The following is a 19,173-nucleotide window of genomic DNA, read 5'->3' on the forward strand; positions in this document are numbered from 1 at the left end:
TTTGCTGAATGCTTAAGAGTGTATTGTCCCTGCATATTAGACAGAAGGATAAATATTGAATTTCTTTGTTTTTTTGTTTTTTTTATGTCTTGGCTTATTGGACCCACACTATTTGGGTCATGGCCCTTACCCCAAATCTCAAACATGCCCTTTTTTGTGAAGGTTCATATGTCCATGTGCAGTTTGGATTGGTGTGCTTTACAGCTAACAGCAAAAAATCTAAATCCAGACACAAACTCTGGTTTGAAAACAAGTAATTTTTGGACTTCAAAAAAAATCTGGTCTTAAATACTTTTTCTGTTGTATTTGCTAACTTGAGTAGAATATATGCATTATCTGATGTCATTGTAAAAGAACATCATTCTCCTTTTCCATAATACCCATGTTGAGGTATTGTTAATGATGTTGATGCCACAGAGCTTGCAAATAGGGTACTACCCTATGACACATCAACATGACATGCTGGGATAATGAGCCAATTTGGACCAGCACAGCTATCATTTTCCCTTAAGCTTCATATCTCAATTTTAAAATTTGCTAAAACTTTAATAAGTTGTTTTTATGAAAGATTGAGAGAATTGAAGAATATGCATATGTATAAATACATTTAAAATGAAGAGAAAAAAATGTTTATAGAGCTACTATTCTTTTTTCTATCCCATGATTATAATCATGTAATTTAAACCTTTCCTTTGTTATTTGTTTTGTGTGGAGAAGTTAGAATTGCCCAAATTTTGCTATCCATACAATTTTTGTTTTGTTTGTTTGTTCGAGTAATGCCAAATAAAGCGTCAAGCCAGTATACTTATAAGGTCATGTCATGTCATTCCACTGCTTGTATTGATCACTACTAGGTTCCTATAGTGATACAATCTCAATTTTTGTTTCTTCTAGTGAATTCCTTAATTTTTCAAAATGATAGAAAGAATTTTGTAGGAAAAAGAAAAGAAACTTGCTTGTGGCCATAAGTGGAAAATAAACATGCATCTGTAATGAATGCATCTCAGATGAAGCAGAATGAAATAAAATTAGAAATAAAGTGTACTGAAAAATGCTCAGTTTTGAAAGTAGTGTTTCTATCAGAAAACTTTACTTCAGTTTAGAATTTGATTTTAAAACATTGTGCTTAAGTGAAGTAAAGGCGAATAAAACTAGAGAAAATTAGTCAAAAAGTAGGCTTAACTATAACAATATACATGTAGTTTGGGAAAGGTAGAAATCTGTTTCAGATTTAATGGATAGGTTGTTTTCAAAGAAGATTTTTAGCAGTGTATATGACAAGTAACATTTGTATTTGTATAATGTTCAGTAATTTTACATGCATCCGTGCCATTGTTATGAACTAACAACTGAGGCAAACAATACAGTATAATTCGTATAGCTTGTGAACTGTGAAATAATGCCCAATTTACTTGCTCAAAATTTTAACTGTTACAGCTTTTATGAACAGTTTTATTTTGGGGAACAATGCCATTTTGAATAGAATTTCTGTAAACAAAAAATAATTTATTAGTATTGTCCTAGTAGCATTTATAAGATTCATTAGTGTACATGTAGACATCACTTAGAAAAGGGATCCATAACTTGTGATGGATAAAATTTTCTTTTTTTTCTTTCTTTTGCACACATTAATTAATTTTGAATTACATGTACTCAAAGGTTTTGTACAATGATTGTTTGCTTTGTAATCTTTTCCATTGTGAATCTGTCTCTTGTATGTTTTAATTGGACTTCTGCAGGAATTCTTTTGAAAACTACTAGCTTGATGAGAAAAGGAAAGTAAATCAGTATTAGTTAGACAGTATACTTCAGTGGGATACCATAAATAGTGCAAAGTGGGGTGACAAATAAGGTATTGGTAGAGTGAGATTAATCAAATGGTCAGTGTAGATCCTAGTACATCAATCAAATGGTCAATGCAGAACCTGGTACATTAATCAAATGGTCATTGTAGAACCTCAGTACAAAATTAGTCAAAAATGCATGGTAGAACCTAAGTACATCAATCACTGATACATGTATTTAGTGTTTTGATTGCCCTAAACATTATTGCAAAACTGTAAGATATTCATGGAGTTAAAACTTTCAAACATCCACCAAGTTGAAATTGGCTATTAAGAGTATCTCATACTTAAAAAAAAAATAGTTTTTGTGTGAGACCAGTTAAAGTGAGTGTGGTATGAGAAAAATGGAGGATAAAGAGAGCTGTGACTTTTTCTGTGACTGCAGGCAAACATACCTTGGACTAGGCACATGATTGTTTTGTAAGCAGAAATGCGCCACACCTGCACAGGTTCAACACTTGCTCTGAAATACACTACCTCTATGTGTGTGTGTGTGACTTGGAATTTTTATATTCCTTTTATCAATTTTTCAGTCATATTGCTACAAAGTCTGCAGTGAGGCAGTTTACAGAGATTTATTAGCACCTCTTAATGCTGAGCTTTTAGCAAGGCACCTGATAGTACCATTTTTATAACTTAGTCAAGGTTCAAACCCATGACCTCCCATATCTGAGGCAGACACTCTAACCACTTAGGCCAGCGAAGGAGTCTACACTACCTTTAGCTACTTACTGTCATGATATACACTCATAACTCAATCAACAAACTGAACAGACCTAGGTCTGCCTTCCAATAATGCACAGCCAGGTCAGGATCTATGCAGTTTGTCAGGATTAATCAGTAGAACAAACAACATAAACCCTGATCTGTTGAAGCAGATCAGGGTCTGTGTTGTTTGCATTTTGGACTCGACTGATGTGAGCATATATGGTACTTGCATTTAAGGCAGTGGTTGCCAACCCCCAGATCATGACCCATGTCACAAGGATGTTCTGGAGGGTCGCTAGGATTTCTTTTTGAGGCAAAACAGATCAAAATGTGGAAAGAGGGTCATGAGGCTCAGAAAAACCATTTCTTAGGGTTTAGACCGAGAAAGGTTGGGAAGCACTGATTAAGATAATGTCTTTTTTTTTGCAGGAAGCATTTTAGCTACAAAGCTATATTGTTGTAAGAAAGTAAGGAGGTGTGAAGATCTAGTAGACTTGGTTGATAGAGTATAGCTATGATTGTTGTTGTTGTTGTTGTTGGGTTTAACGCCATTTTTCAGCACGATAGTCTATGCATGGCGGCCAGTATTAATGGTGGAGGAAGAACCCGGGAAAACCCCAGGAAGAACCATCGCCCACGAGAAGCTACTGGCAAGCTTTCTCACATACCCACATTGGCCGAATCCTAGATTCGAACTCACGCAGACAGTGGTGAGATGGCAGTGATCCGTAACAGAGAGTGCTTTAGACCACTCGGCCACTTGGGGCCCCGTATAGCTATGAAATCATTGTAATAAGCAGAAAGAATTGAAGACGACTCAAGTACTTTTCAAGTACATGGCAAATGCCACTATTTTTCTACAGTGAAGTACATCATGACAACTCGACAGACCTGGCAATGCATCAGATTGTGGTCATTTTGGAAACAGATCAGATTTTAGTTGGAGAGGATATAAAATAATATTTGCATGATTTAGATTTATTTCTTAAGTGCCCCACTGTATCTGTGGAGGATCTGTATAGTATTATCCATGTCCGTTTTTTATTCTGTTCCATCACATGCCATTGTTTCCATTCAATAAAATTAACTTCTGAGAGACTTAGTGGATGGAAATCAAATTTAGTATGAGACCAAACATTGAATGGCCTTACCCCTGTTTGACGTTGAACTTTTCCCCTTTATTGGAACATATTTCTGGTTAATAATCCAATCCTTAATTGGTGCTTAGTGGGAAAAGGTACATCATTAAAATTATAAATTATCAAATGCAGTTCCATACCCATAAACTACATTGATTTGGTGGGCACTCTACATTATACAGTAGTCCCTCATTTTAACAAATGATTCAGGGTCAGCATGACTTATTCATTCTAATTAAGTAGGTATTCATTATACCAAATTGCAGTGTTCCTCCTTTTAGAAAGACTTTCTCATGAAATACCACCCCTGATTAGGGGTCACACTGCCCTACACTGTAATAGTACATATGTTTTGCCATTTTGTCCTCCTCAAGAGTGACCACCCATTTTGTATTGCCAGCTTAGCATGCAGAAGGATTGGACTTGTAATGGGATGGGGGGCACACTGTATGTGCTTTATATATAAGTGCTGTCTGGGGTTTTATGTTCACTGTATTAAGGACTTTGTAAAATAGATAAGTGTATCACATAACAGGCAGAATAAATTAAATGAAACCTGGGTGTTCATGTTTTTTCTTATTTGATCCATCTGTACAATATGCAGGCATGCAGATTTCATAAGTTTGAAACTGGTTTCAAAATCCAGGCATGAAAAAGACATCTTGGTACACAGTGGGTTGTGATCCAAGGTTTTTTCTTTGCATTGAATGGCATACAAATAGTATTTAATGTTGCTTGTATTGAGCACTGTTACTTTTGTATGGTGTTTTGAGGCAGTATAAACAGTCTTTGATAGATCTGTATCATGCATTGTTAGAGCCATTCATGGCATGTATACAAAAGTAATTGATCCTGATGTAAGGGAATCATTTGTACTTAAAATATACCTACCAGTAAATGACTATTTTGTGAATAGATATAATATCTGCCTAAAATAGATACACAAGGCCAGATTTAATTTGAAACATGCTTATTTAAGACTTTCTTATTGAAGTTTTAAGCTGCCATCAACACGGTGAGATGTTTTTCTTGCATATGTGATCAAAATGGCATCTTTTATATTGACAGATCAAGTCACCAATTGAAGTTTGTTGACGTGATTGTGTAGACATGATGACAGATTGGTATAGTTAAATTTACATTGTCTTAGTGAGGTATTGTCACAGTATAGCAACATATATATGTAATTTTGTTGTCATGTCTGCATAATTATGTCAGCAAATTACAATGAGGAATACATTTGTTGATGCAAAATGTATCGATATGCAATAGAAAGATATCGTCATGCCAGTAATAACGTAATACTTCCATACTCGCTGACAATCTTCAGGCTGTTAGTTTTTCTTAAGAAACTTTGCATTTCGCACCTGCCCTTTGCTTTTGATATATAAATGGATTTAACAATATTCAAAATATTTATAAAGAGCACTTACTTTATATAAAAAATCTGTATTTGAATTAGTAAATATGGGTAAACAGCACTTGCACACAAGTATTTAGAAACTTTGTCTTAACAGACACTACAATATAAAGGATACCTGTCCATAATGGATAATACATATGACTACAATATAAAGGATACCTGTCCATAGTGGATAATACATATGAAATCCCTTCCTTACATATTGAAACTGTATACTGTAAAGGATTCATTTTGTAGTTAACTGAGCTCCCTTTATTGGCACGTTTCACTGTATACATTCACATGCATCTGACTTCATGAAGTGCACTTGATAATATTAAGGACAATTTGGCAATGACCCCAGGATACAGACAACTAATATTTGTCTTTCATGTAATATTTCTTTTTTCACTGGTCCTTAATGTTTTATTTAATGATAGCACTAGGTAATGTTTGTTTAGAATCTGAATTAAAGATAACACAATTTTAGACAATGTATAGATATTTCTAAAATGTTATTTCCATTTGGCTTTTAATAAGGCTAAATCATTATTTCAAAATAGTTGCACATGCAATTTTTATACAATCAATTTAATTTCATTTCATTAACATTGGAATCAGGTCAATGAGGAAGTTAATCTGGGGGATGGTTCTTTTTCAAAGGCTGTCTTAAGCATTTAGCTTGCTCAGCAAAACGTGGAACTTATCCAGTCACTGGACAAGGCTTTCTTCCAGCCCATTCAGAGTTCCTTGTCTACCTAAATGATTAAAATCTGGCCTCACCTGTTATTTAACTTGTGACGGGCTGGTGTCTCATGGGGGTGGATGGGGTGGAAGTGGGAATTAGGTCCTGAGTAACATTACTTTGATGAGGAAATGTTCTTAAATGATTTAGTTTGCAAACCCTTCCAATCAGTCTGTACTATAGCTGATGTCAATACTGCCTTGGACAAATGGTATCAGATGTTCAATGCAGCCTTAGACAAGCATGCCCCAATTAAAACAAAAAGGGTTAAACACCAAATTACACCCACGTGGATTACCCCTGAGATCAATGAGGCTAGGCACCTAAGAGATAATTTCCACAAGAAAAAAGACATGAAAAGCTATAGAAAGTAGAGAAATAAAACTAAGCACCTGACAGATAAGGCAAAAGAGAACTACTATAAACAGGCTATTAAAGAAAGTAAGAGTACCAAAACATTGTGGAAGCATCTAAAAGAGCTGAACCCACCCAAGAACAGTTGTCTTCCCCCAAGACTTAAGCAAAATGATGATATAGCAACATCTGTACAAGACATTGTGGAAATGTTCAACAATTTCTTCATAAGCATCTCCAGTAACAGTATTCAGAACCAGACTAACACCCCATTTGAACTTGATGCTCTTCTATTATTTATAAGAGCTAAAATTCCTGATGATAATTATTTTTCAATAGCTAATGTTAGTGAAGCTGATGTTTTTGATATGCTAATTAAGGTTAACATTAATAAATCCTCTGGATTGGATGGTATTGGTCCACGAATTCTTAAAATTGCTGCACCAGTAATAACAAAGTCACTAACGCATATCATAAATTTAAGTATAATGAGTGGTAATTTTCCAGAAACACTGAAATGTGCAAAGGTTACACCTATCTTTAAGAAAGGAGAAAAGGAGGATCCAGGAAATTACAGACCAATATCAATTCTACCTGTATTGTCAAAACTATTTGAAAAGCATGTAGCCATTCAGGTCTATACATTTTTCGAAACATACTCTCTATTTCATAAAGCGCAATCAGGATTTAGAAAGTATCACTTGTGCCAAACAGTACTTACCAAATTAATTGATCTTTGGCTGAAGGAAATGGAAAATGGACATATGACTGGGATTGTTTTCCTTGACTTCAAGAAAGCCTTTGATCTTGTTGATCATGAAATTCTGCTGCTAAAGTTGAACTGTTACAGGTTTGACAATCCTTCTTTAAACTGGTTTAGATCATACCTAAACCAGAGGTCTCAACAAGTAAGCATTGGCAATATTAGCTCTCAAACTCGCACTATTCATTCAGGAGTCCCTCAAGGCTCAGTTTTGGGCCCTCTCCTCTTCCTTATCTATATCAAGGATCTACCATTAAATAATGAATCCACAATCACAGATTTGTTTGCAGATGATGCAACCTTGTATACTTCAAGTTCTCATACTGAAGTTATCCAAATGAGATTAAATTCAGACCTTATTAGAGTCCAAAACTGGGTACAACAAAATAGGATGGTAATTAATGAAGGTAAAACAAAATGTATGATTTTGGGGACATCACAAAAGCTACACAAGTCAGGGAAACCAAAACTATCTCTTGCAATAAATAATCATCTATCAGAAAATGTCAAACATGAAAGGCTTGTAGGTGTGTCTGTTGATAATAATTTATTATGGAATGACCATATTGATAAGCTTTGTAAAACACTGTCATCCAAAATTGCCCTTCTCAGCAGAATCAAGAAATATTTACCTATGGAAACTCGCAATCTATACTACAAGTCATATATTCTTCCAACAATGGATTATTGTTCTAATGTATGGGGAAACTGCTAAATCTGAGCTTGACAGGATTTATAAACTTCAGAAACGAGCAGCACGTGTAATTTTAGATGCATCTGTTGATCATCCCTCAAAAGCATTATTTACAGAACTTAAATGGTTCACAATATACGACAGGACAGATTTTCACAAGGCAGTTCTTTTATATAAATGTCTACATGGAATGGCACCAGAGTATCTTCAGGACTTATTCAGGCCTTTTTCAACACAATACCAGTTGAGATCAATATCACATGGAAACCTTCTAATACCAAAACCAAGAACAGAGCAATTTAAAAAGAGTTTTCAATACTCTGGTACATTTCTGTGGAATAAGCTTCCACTACATGTAAAATCTGCTGAAAATATTAGAGTATTTAAGAAAAGATATCATGAGCATGTATGTGTTTCATATAGATAATGGAATTTAGTATTTTAATACTAAACATGTTAAAATAAACACTAATTATTGCTATCTCATATAATGTGCATTGTTATACTCTCCTTAAGAGGGCCTCATGGGAGAATAGTCCTTGACTAATGAGTCACCCTCTATAAATAAAGCATTATTATTATTATTATTATTATCATTATTTGCATCAGTTGCATTTCAACCTAAAAAGAGCCATGGGCCTTTTTTAAAAACCTAAACACACAAAGTAACATTGTATGTGTTGGAAGGCAATCATAAAAGAAACTCACTTTTACGCCAGCTTGTGGATACTGTGAATGAAATGAGCTAGTTATCATTGTTGACTGAAGAGTTACGGAGCTTTGAATACATGACTATTGTACAATGAATTATTGAAGATTCAATGGAAAATACTGTATGGAAATCTGCCTGTAAAATATTAGGGTGCATAAATTTAAGTTCAGAAATTTAAGTTTACAAAAGAATACTAAAGAAATGTGCCATCTTCAATAGACAGGTTTTCCAGTAGCATAAATACTCAGTTATAAGAGTCCAACTGCAAACTGCAAAGACCCAGATCTGCCATTGCATAATGTGCCAGCAGATCTGGGGCTGTGCAGTTTGTTTGGAGTAATCAGTAGAACAAACAACATCGACCCTGATCTGCAGGCACATTATACTATGACAGATCAAGATCTTTGTTGTTTTCACTTTGCCTTGACTTATAAGTGAGTAAGCTTAGTATGTAATTCATTGTCTTTAAAAATATTCTTCATAGTGAATTTTTTTTATGGGATGACCTAATTGTCTGTCCATGAGCACAAATATGGTATTCAGATTCCACCTAACTACATGTACGTGGATGATTGCTAAGAAACCTGACATCAACATTCAACCCTTACATCAAGTTGGTCTTAAATGAAAATGCTGCCACTCAGACATCCAGTATGGCTACCACAAGAGCCATATTGAAAATCTTGTCATTGCTACTTCTCCTGAATGGATGGCTAGATCAACAAGGGAGCTTGTCATGAAATGACTTATTTTGCTGTCTAGTCAGTCCTTAATGAAAAAGGTGCTGATCTAACATTCAGTATGGTTGCCTAAGCAGCCATTTGGAAATTGGTTATCGCTCCTTCTCTTAAAGGGAAGTAATACCAGTATGGTGTTTTGACTTCATATAATATCTGGTTGGTCCTAAATGAAAATGGAGTGCATCTAACATATCAGTATTACATTTTAGTTATCTGTCCAGCTTTTGGTCTATGTTTGTTATTGCTGCTCCTCCTAAACTACATGAAGGATTGCCATGAAACTTGACACAAACATATTCAAAGGACTAATTAGTCTTACATGAACAAGTTTCTGATAGAATATTCAGTACAGCTACCATAGTGTGTATCTAGAAAAATCTCATTTTTGTTATTTCTCCTAAATTGGATGATCAGCATGGGTTTTCATTGATAGACTTTTCATGATGCCTACCAGTTGCTGCTAATCTGTGAAATGGTGCCAATCTGATATCCGTTATGGCCACCATGGCTGTCATCTTGAAAATCTTGTTATCACTATTCCTTCTAGACAGATGGTCAAACAATAAATGCTTATCATCAAAAGACTTCTTGTAATGTCTAGTTGATCCTAAATGAAAATGATTGTAATCAGACATCTAGTATGGTTGCCATGGCATCCTTTTTGAAAATCTTGTTATCACAACACCCAAATGAAAAATCATATCAGTGTAGGGTTTTCTCCAGAATAAAGATGTTGTTTGATGTCTAGTTTGCCATAAATAAGAATGTGCTAATTTGACCTTAATGATGGCCACCATGGTGGTCATTTGGACTATATTTCTTCTCTTGATGGATGATATACAGAATGGTAATTTCACCAAATGGCTTCTAATGACATATAGTTTGTCCTGAAAGAAATTGTTGTCTATTTGAAAGCAACATGGCTGCCATGATGACCAACTAAAAATTATTGTTATTGCAATTGTTCCTAATTGAAATTAATATCAAAATGTAGTTTTCACAAGAAGACTTCTTAGGGTGTCTGGTTTGTATAAATGAAAATCATGTCACGGTGGCAGCCATCTTGAAAAATATTGTTCTAGTTACTTCCCCTGAATGGATGGCCATATTGACACTTCTTGTGGTATCCAGTTGGTTCTAATTAATAAGTCCAATATGGCTGTCGTGACAGTTATCGGTTAGATTTTGTTATCACACTACCCCTGATGGGAGGGTCATATTGACATTAGGTTTTCACAGAAAGACTTATAATGATGTCATATTGGTCCTAAATTAAAATGGTACTGATCCAAAATCCAGAATGACTGCCACAGTGTTTAATGTTAAGTATGAATATGGTATTTTTTTTTATATCAATAATTTAATCTGGTAAAGGTTTACTTGTGGGATATCATTTCACTTAAAAAATTTAGGAATACATATATAATTTTATGTAAAATGGAGCCTTTTTTGTTCGATAGGAAAATATGGTACTCGTATCAAAGCATGACATAATCAGTAACTTCCAGTTATTAGGAGGCAGTGACATAACATTTAGATAGGACTTAAGTATATTTATGAATGATAATGTGTTTTCATTAGCTACTTCTCAATTCTATGTACATATGTGTGCGTGTTGTTTTTTAAGGATCAATTTTCTTTACTGTATATTCATTAAAATTAAATATTTGGGTTACCTGTAATTCAGTGTAACATATTATACATTGTACGTACATGAGGGCTTTAACAAGCAGTTACATGCCATTTCTTTTTTACTCTTGCCGCAGCACAGTATAACCATCAAAAGTTCTGTTAAAAATACCAAAGATCCATGTCTGTTGCATTGATTATGAGATGTGTACTAAACTGATTCCCAGCATGACTTTAAATTAGATGACCAATTAAGCTTATTATTTATGTACACAACATGATAAAATAGTACATATTCAGCCCTTATACATTTCAGCTTACTACTGATATGAATCGAAAATCCATGTACTTTGTACATGCTAACTGTTGAGCCATGCGTACTAGTATACATTTATGAGGTGCCATAGCGGACAAAAGCTTGTCCAATAAGAATGTTGCCGTTTAAATTTTAATGTCATATGTCCAGAATTCCAATGTCACAGGTTGTATCAAATATGCTTGTCCTTAAAGTTCCGTTTTTTAGGTCGAGATATTAGATTGTATCTGTTGAATTAAACAGTAGTGATTGAAAGTTATATTTACTATGTCGAGGTTTTAGATTGTGTCGTTTGAATTATACACAGTGGTGGTTGAAATTTCAATGTCATACATCGAGAATTCCTAATTTATGAATTGATTCAAAGAGTTTATGTTATATCACATTTCATATGTTGAGTATTTAGATTTCATCTGTTTAATTACACAGCAGTGGTTGAAAATTCAATGTCCAATGTTGAGTTTTTAGATTGTATCTTCTGTATTACACGTTCTTTGGTGAAATTTTAATATCATATGTCGGGAGTTTCAATTTAACATGTTGAATAACATTGAATGTGCTGAAAGTTCCATTTTGTATCTTGAGTTTTTAGATTGTATCTGTTGAATTACGCAGCGGTGATTGGACATTTTAGGTCAGATGGATTGATTTGTGTTTTTATAGTTTTACTGGGTTGTGAGCAAGATAACACTAACAATTATCAATGGATTTTTATGAAGTTCAGTTTGCTTATATATTCGAATACATTGCAGGATGCCAGTTAAAAAGTTTTGTACTACAAAATATGTTAATTAAGTTTAAGCACAACCTTACCTAGCATTTGGGTGTATATTGTCATTGTCTGAAAAAGGTTTAGTGAGATTGTGTTTGTGATATCATGTTCAGAGGTAAAATCTATGATAACTAATTTTAAGCACATACAGGTACATATATTGTGAACATGTTTAATCAGTTGTATAAGTAAAATATTTTGCAGCCAAATTTGTATGCTGGAGTTTCTTAAGAATATACTCAACAGTTAACTGAAGTAAAAGATTAGAAACAACCAGAACATGGACTCCTGAAAATTCTTTTCACCAAAGAGTATCCTTCATTAGACTTTAAGACTGAGCTGTGTAAATTTTCTCAAATAAAAATATTTGGAGCTTATCAGTGTTGATGTAAGTCATATTCAGTTATATGTGTGAGATCACTGTCAGTTTGTTGTTGTTATTTTGGGTTTAATGCCATTTTGGGTTTAATGCCATTTTGAAGCACAAGATAGGCTCTGCATAATTAGTTGGAATGAGAAACCATGAAAACCACCGTAAAAACCACAGACCCATGGTCTTAGCTCCTGTCCAAGCTTTCTCACATAAGTACTTTGGCTGGGCCTAAGATTCATACCCACATTGACAGAGGTAAGATGACAGTGAGCAGTAAAGGCAAGTGCTTGTGACCACTGCCACCCGGGGCCATGCTTTCAAGTTGTGATATAGAAATAAATGTAAAGGCAAGTGCTTGTGATCACTGCCACCCGGGGCCATGCTTTCAAGTTGTGATATAGAAATAAATGTAAAGGCAAGTGCTTGTGACCACTGCCACCCAAGGCCATGCTTTGAATTTGTGATATAGAAATAAATGTAAAGGCAAGTGCTTGTGACCACTGCCACCCGGGGCCATGCTTTCAAGTTGTGATATAGAAATAAATGCATTTAATGAGAAGAACAAGGACAGATTTAATTTACAGATTTAATTTACAGATTTAATTTATACTAAATTCTATAGAGGTAAAATATGGATTTTAAATCCTTAGGAAATAAACTGTAATAGTTGTATAGTTGAATCTGTGTTAGTGACTATCAATTCAATCTGTACTAGTGGATATCAGTTGAATGTATACTAGTGGATATCACTTGAATCTGTACTAGTGGATAGAAATTGAATATATACTAGTGGATATCAGTTGAATCTGTACTAGTGGATATCAGTTGAATGTATACTAGTGGATATCACTTGAATCTGTACTAGTGGATAGAAATTGAATATATACTAGTGGATATCAGTTGAATCTGTACTAGTGGATATCAGTTGAATATATACTAGTGGATATCAGTTGAATCTGTACTAGTGGATAGAAATTGAATATATACTTAATCTATATTAGTTGAATCTGCACTGGCGGATATCAGTTAAATTTGTAATAGAGGATAAGCAATTGAATCTCATCTAGTGGATATCAGTTGACTGTACTAGTGGATATCAGCTGAGCTAGTACTAGTGGATATCAATTGAATCTGTACTAGTGGAGATCAGTTTATTCTGTGCTTCAGGATAATCAATTGAATCTGTACTGGTGGATATCAATTGAATCTGTTATGGTGGATATCAACTGAATCAGTGCTAGTGGATATTAAATTTGTACTAGTGTATAACATTTATATTTCATGAATCTGTACTAGTGGATATCAGTTGAATCTGTATTAAAGTCAGGTCATGCAAGTTCATTTACTCATCTTAAATTATATTTAAATTGTTCTAAAATTTAATACAAATTTTATTGAACCAGTATTTATTGTATCCTTATTAATGAATGCTTTACTCCTTAAATGGCATCACTGCTCCAGTGGCCTACTGGTTAGAACATCCGCCTCGGATGCCAGAGGTAGTGGGTTTGATCCCCAGCCGAGTCATACCAGAGACTTAGAAAAATGGTACTAACAGCTGCCTCGCTTGGCACTCAGCATTAAGAGATTAGTGTTAGGACTGGTCGGCCTCAGGTGTCAGGATAATGTGACTGGGTGGGATATCATGCTACATGTCTGTGGCATGATGCCCCAGTGCTAGACATAACTATAAACTGCCACACTGCAGACATCATAGTAATATGACTGAAAAACTCTTAAAGCTATGTTAAAAATCCAAATCACACACACACACACACACACACACACACACTTAAATGTCATCAGGAAATTTCCAGTTGAAAATTACCAATCGTTGTCGATTTTTACAGTGGTGGCCAGGTACTAAACTGGGTTAAAAATAGAGCACATCATATCTAATCATCACAATATAGGGTAGTACACATTTGTTTTTCAAGCTGCGTTGTTTTTATAATGACATCACATCCCATGACATTCAATCGAGATTGTGCTGGACCAAACCTTTAGGTTGATCATGTCCAAAAGTATTGGTAAGTGCTGATTCAGCAAATAGAAAAACTAATTCTTACAGTATAATTTTTCTCTAAGCAGCTCTAATTTGGTGATAACTGATCAGTTACGTCATCTGTTCATTGGGGGTCTAGTGAGATTTCCATCTATATTAAGGCAGTTTGTCTATAAAGGCCACTAAGGCTAGTGTTGAGGGTCAACTTCTACACAGGTTTGAGTGAACATTATAAATTTCAACTTGAACCATTATTTAGTGTTGAACAAAGTTGAGTAATAATTTATCTGTTGAATTATTGGTGTCAGTGATAGTTACTATGTATTCCATACAAATAATAATCTAATAAAGACTTTTAGTGTATGTCATTTCATTTTGCCTATGTGTTTGTGTGTGTATATATATATATATATTTCAGATTATTGTGTACATGCATTAGCTTATTCCTTGTAAATGTGTGTGGATCAGTTGATTGATATTTTTCAGGTATTTTTTTAAAACATGCAGAGTTTTTTTGAGTATTTACATGTATAGGAGAAATCAATATTATGTGAGTGGCTTGTAGGGAAAATAGGAAGCAGTTGAGATTCTAATATTAAATACATGTACTGAGAAGGCTTGACCATGAAGGACAATCAACTGACATCTTTTGTGGGCACGTGTCCTTAATAATGAGGTCAAAGTCAATATGAAATTAAGTAAAGGATCTGAATAATATTGTCAGTTAAAAACAGGTATACCGTATAATGCAGGTGTCATTTTATTTATGTTGAACATTGATGCCCTGACCAGCATGGCTTAGTCAAAAAGGAAAATAAAACTAGAAAAAGTCTTTACAACTGAAAGATATGCATGTACATGTAGATTGAATCATAAGAACTACATTGTTTCAGTTTTGTCCATTATTTGTAGCTTTGTAATTTTATGTTGTGCACTAATAGACAGAAGGATGGAAGGATTTGACTAATAAATTGTATACCCCTAATCCCTGCCAATATATTGAATGCATAGCATCCTTGACCAGGTTGCCTAACCTGTCTGCTGTGAACCCTACCCAAAAATAGTTGAATGAAAGAGAGAGGAGTTGGAAGTAAAAGCATGTCACTTACTTCTATTTCGTAATCATCGAGATAGTAACCAAGAGGTGCATGAATTATTTTTGGTATGCTGAGAGATGTTCTGTCAGTATATGGTGAAGGGGATGAGGATGTCTGCCTTGTAGAACTTTGGACTTGTCGCCGTTTTGGTTTTGTGTACTTTGATCGCATGGCATCGTATCTATTGGATGATGTTGACATTTGACCAGGTGATGAATCTCGTGATCCTTGGCCATAACTGGATTTTATTCTTCGTCCTTCCTGGTCTACATCAGCAAATATATCACTAACAATAGATGCATTTTCAGCAAGTCCTTGGAAAAGTTCATCAGTGTCTCCAGATGTATGCTGTTTATTTTTGGGTGAAATTTCAAAATCCATATAGTGGTCGTCAGAGATGTTGTTTTCATCATCACTGACACTGCCAATATGTTCATCCTCATCTACCTCTTCAGTTACATTGCCAGTGTCCTCTCTATCAGAAGGTGGGTCCATTTGGAGCTCTGGTTGGATTTCTTTGACACTTGTTTCTCTGAGTTGCATCCCGAAAGTTTCCAGTTTACAAGTATCTTCTTCGTCACTCATGATAGGGTCATCATCCTTTCCTGCCGAAACGTCCAGATCCTTCATATATTCCAAGTCTTGTTTTTCATGCACACTGGAAACTGAACTTGCAGTTGATTGCTGAGCTTCTTGTAAACTCCCCTCCTGTGGAACCTCACTAGTTTTCTGCTCAGTATCCCCACTTGTAGCCCCATCTTCCTGATGAGAGCCATTTGGCACCCCTTTATTTTCATCCATGATAGTTGAGATGTTGGAGCCCAAATGACCTTGTCTGCTGAAGGGTACAATAGCTTGTAATATTTTGATTATCTTTCAAAGATATTTTACTGTTCAAGAACTTCGTCATACAGGCTCTGAGCTCTTTTATGTGCCTCTTCTCGGCTGAGCTAGTGCATAAAAACTAGACAGCCATCTTTGGTACCATTCAGTATTGGAATAACTTAGATTGTCTAAATTGTCAATTTGTCACCCTTGATCACCTCAGCTTGATAGATAAAAGAGAGCCGCAGGTCTACCTGAGCACATGGCTAGCAGCCAGAAGTAGAGGTGTAGCTGATATATAAAAACTTCATACCCATGAGACTGTTAGAAGACCTGTGTGTTTACCTGTACACACATACAGAAATGTGTATTGATTTAATCCTTAAGAACCACAGTGCCTGCAATACTCTATTGACTGGCCTGCTATCAGTACTTGTGTATTTACTTCCCACAGTCCATGTAGTTATTAGTTGGAGGTTTAATTATGCCATATCAGAATTTACACTCCAGTGGTCATGTTTGCATGCTTTAAATGCTCAGATCAATTTGATGCAGTATGTTGCTCAGATTGATACACTGCAGTGGAGTGTGTTGCACAGATCGATACACAGTGATGCAGTGTGTTGCTCAGCTTGATACACTGATGCAGTAAGTTGCTCAGATTGGTACACTGTAATGACATGTACTTCACAGATTGATACACTGTGATGCAGTGTGTTGCTCAGATTGGTACACTGTAATGATTTAAATTAATCTAGCAAACCTCTGAAGAAAAAAAAACTATTTGTCTACTTCATAATTTATTAGAAGGGAGCATATACCTTTGCAGATTAATGGAAAATTTATAATTATAATTTGGTTGCTAAGACTATAAATTGAGTGGAGCTTCACTGATGAAACCACCATCAGCAGAAGTTAGCAGGCATTCTATTAGTCAATCTAGTTTAGACAGTATTAGCTGAAAATGTTCAATTAAACCTGAAATATATAATTAAGAAATGCACATATCAACTACAGATGTGTGTGATATTACTGGTATAGTGGTTTACCATGGTATTCTGGGGGCACATACCACAGTACTTTTGAATGTACAGGTAGTTTCCATCAATAAGGAATGTATTAAAGTTCCGCAGTGGCATACTACGGGTAACTGGCTTGGGGTAATGATGATAACTCAAACAGCCAGAACATGAGGTCCAAAGGGCTGAATCCAGGGGATGGTTCTTGAGAGGGGGGCTAGTGTCCCCTTCCACCATCTAGGGGGTTTGGGGGAGTGCTGTGAGCTTTCCCAGTATGGACTCCAACCATTTTCCTGCAATTTAATGCTATTTGGTGTTTTTTCAGCTTTCTGCCCCCCCCCCAAGACCTCTGGTACCCAGGGCAACCTCCCCATCAACTCCTCCCATAAGTATGTTACAGAAATTCTCAAGTAATCTTGTTACAAATTAAATGCTGTTAACAGGTTGTTTTTATTTTACATGACAAAATAATTTAAAATAAAAAAATTAAAAAAACCAGTTGTATTTGTCACATTAATTTTGAATATTGCATATATAATTATAATCACATGTTTGACACAAGTCACTTATACCAACATGGTGGTCTAATGGGATGTTGTGAAAGATATTCAGTTCAGATCCAAATTCTGGGACAAATTTCTTATTAAAGAAAAAAGAATAAATGCCATTTTTTAGTTATTTTCTTGCAAATGTTAATACATTAAGGACATGTATTCATTTGTAAGACTGCAAATCATGCTAAGATTTTAGAAGAGCAGTTGTTTCCTGTTTGTATTGCATAATTTCTAAATCCACTAAATATTTTCTCATTTGTTTTTCTTCTTCTTAGTTTACTGGCTCTCTCCATACCATACCTTGTATATTGTGTCAACAATTTGCATTTCCAGCAACAAGTTCTCTAATATCAACTTAATCAGCTCACTCTATTTATAGTTGTATGATTACACTTTATACACCAATTAACGTACACATGGCAAATGTATCCATAAGGTATTGTGTGAGCACGTGAATCGGATTTTTAACATAGCTTTAAAAAAAGTCAGTCATGACACTATGATATCTGCAGTGTGGCAGTTTATAGTGATGTTGAGCACTGGGGTATCATGCCTCATACAAGTTGCACGATCTCCCACCCAGTCATATTATCCTGACACCAGGCTGACCAGTCCTAACACTAAACTCTTAATGCTGAGTGCCTACCGAGGCAGCTGTTAGCACCATTTCTATTAGTCTTTGGTGTGACTCGGCCGAGGTTCAAATCTGTGACCTCTCAGAGGCAGATGCTCTCACCATCTAACCTCTAGACCACTATAGGGTACTGACCATTTAATATTTTATTAGGGAGGGGGGCTTTGATTTTCAGTTGAAATGAGATATTTAGTTTTTTTTCATCTCAAAATTGACTGCTTCAGTGGCCTAAGTAGTTAGAGCATCCACCTCAGATACCGGAGGTGGCAGTGCTAGATATCAGTATAAACTGCCACACTACAGACATCAGAGACTGCGCTCTCTGTTATGGATCACTGCCATCTCACCTCTGTCTGCGTGGGTTCGAGTCTCTGATTTGGCTAATGTGGGTATGTGAGAAAGCTTGCTAGTGGCTTCTCGTGGGTTGGTGGTTCTTTCCGGGGTTTTCTGGGCTTCTTCCTCCACCATAAATACTGGCCACCATGTATAGCCTATCTTGTGCTGAAAAATGGCGTTAAACCCTACTACAACAATAACAAAAAGCAGACATCATAGCAGTGTGACTCAAATAGTTAAAGCTACATTGAAAATCTAAATCACAAACACAAACACACACATATCTAAAAACAAGTATTTATTTCCAATAATATAACAGATTAAATATGGTGTTATTTTGCTGTACTCAGTACATGATATTTTTTTTCCAGTTATTGACTGATGGATTATTTCCATAAAACAGTGTCAGGCACATGTCTCTGAACATGAAATTGTTGGTTCCAAATACAATTTTGGTTTATCATGGTAAATATCGTGGTATGTTGAGAAATACTGCAGTACAAATTTTTTTC

General features: G+C 35.2%; 2 protein-coding genes across 8 annotated transcripts in view; one reads left to right on the top strand and one right to left on the bottom strand.

Moving 5' to 3' along the window:
* The window catches only part of LOC149781304 (uncharacterized), a 217,722-nt gene extending 201,613 nt beyond the window's left edge, over window positions 1-16,109 (bottom strand). For all 6 annotated transcript variants that reach the window (XM_089935397.1, XM_089935393.1, XM_089935395.1 and 3 more), the window contains exon 1: window positions 15,306-16,109. In XM_089935397.1, the coding sequence (XP_089791523.1) occupies window positions 15,306-16,094 (789 nt within the window). In that variant the 5' untranslated portion in view covers window positions 16,095-16,109. The remainder of the gene's footprint in view (window positions 1-15,305) is intronic.
* Window positions 1-19,173, top strand: part of LOC149781305 (peroxisome biogenesis factor 2-like) — a 101,888-nt gene that overhangs the window by 41,435 nt on the left and 41,280 nt on the right. The gene's annotated exons all lie outside the window — the stretch shown is intronic.

Source organism: Sinohyriopsis cumingii, chromosome 15 (genome assembly GCF_028554795.1).
Source record: "Sinohyriopsis cumingii isolate HCF-2022 chromosome 15, ASM2855479v2, whole genome shotgun sequence".
Classification (NCBI taxonomy): domain Eukaryota; kingdom Metazoa; phylum Mollusca; class Bivalvia; order Unionida; family Unionidae; genus Sinohyriopsis; species Sinohyriopsis cumingii.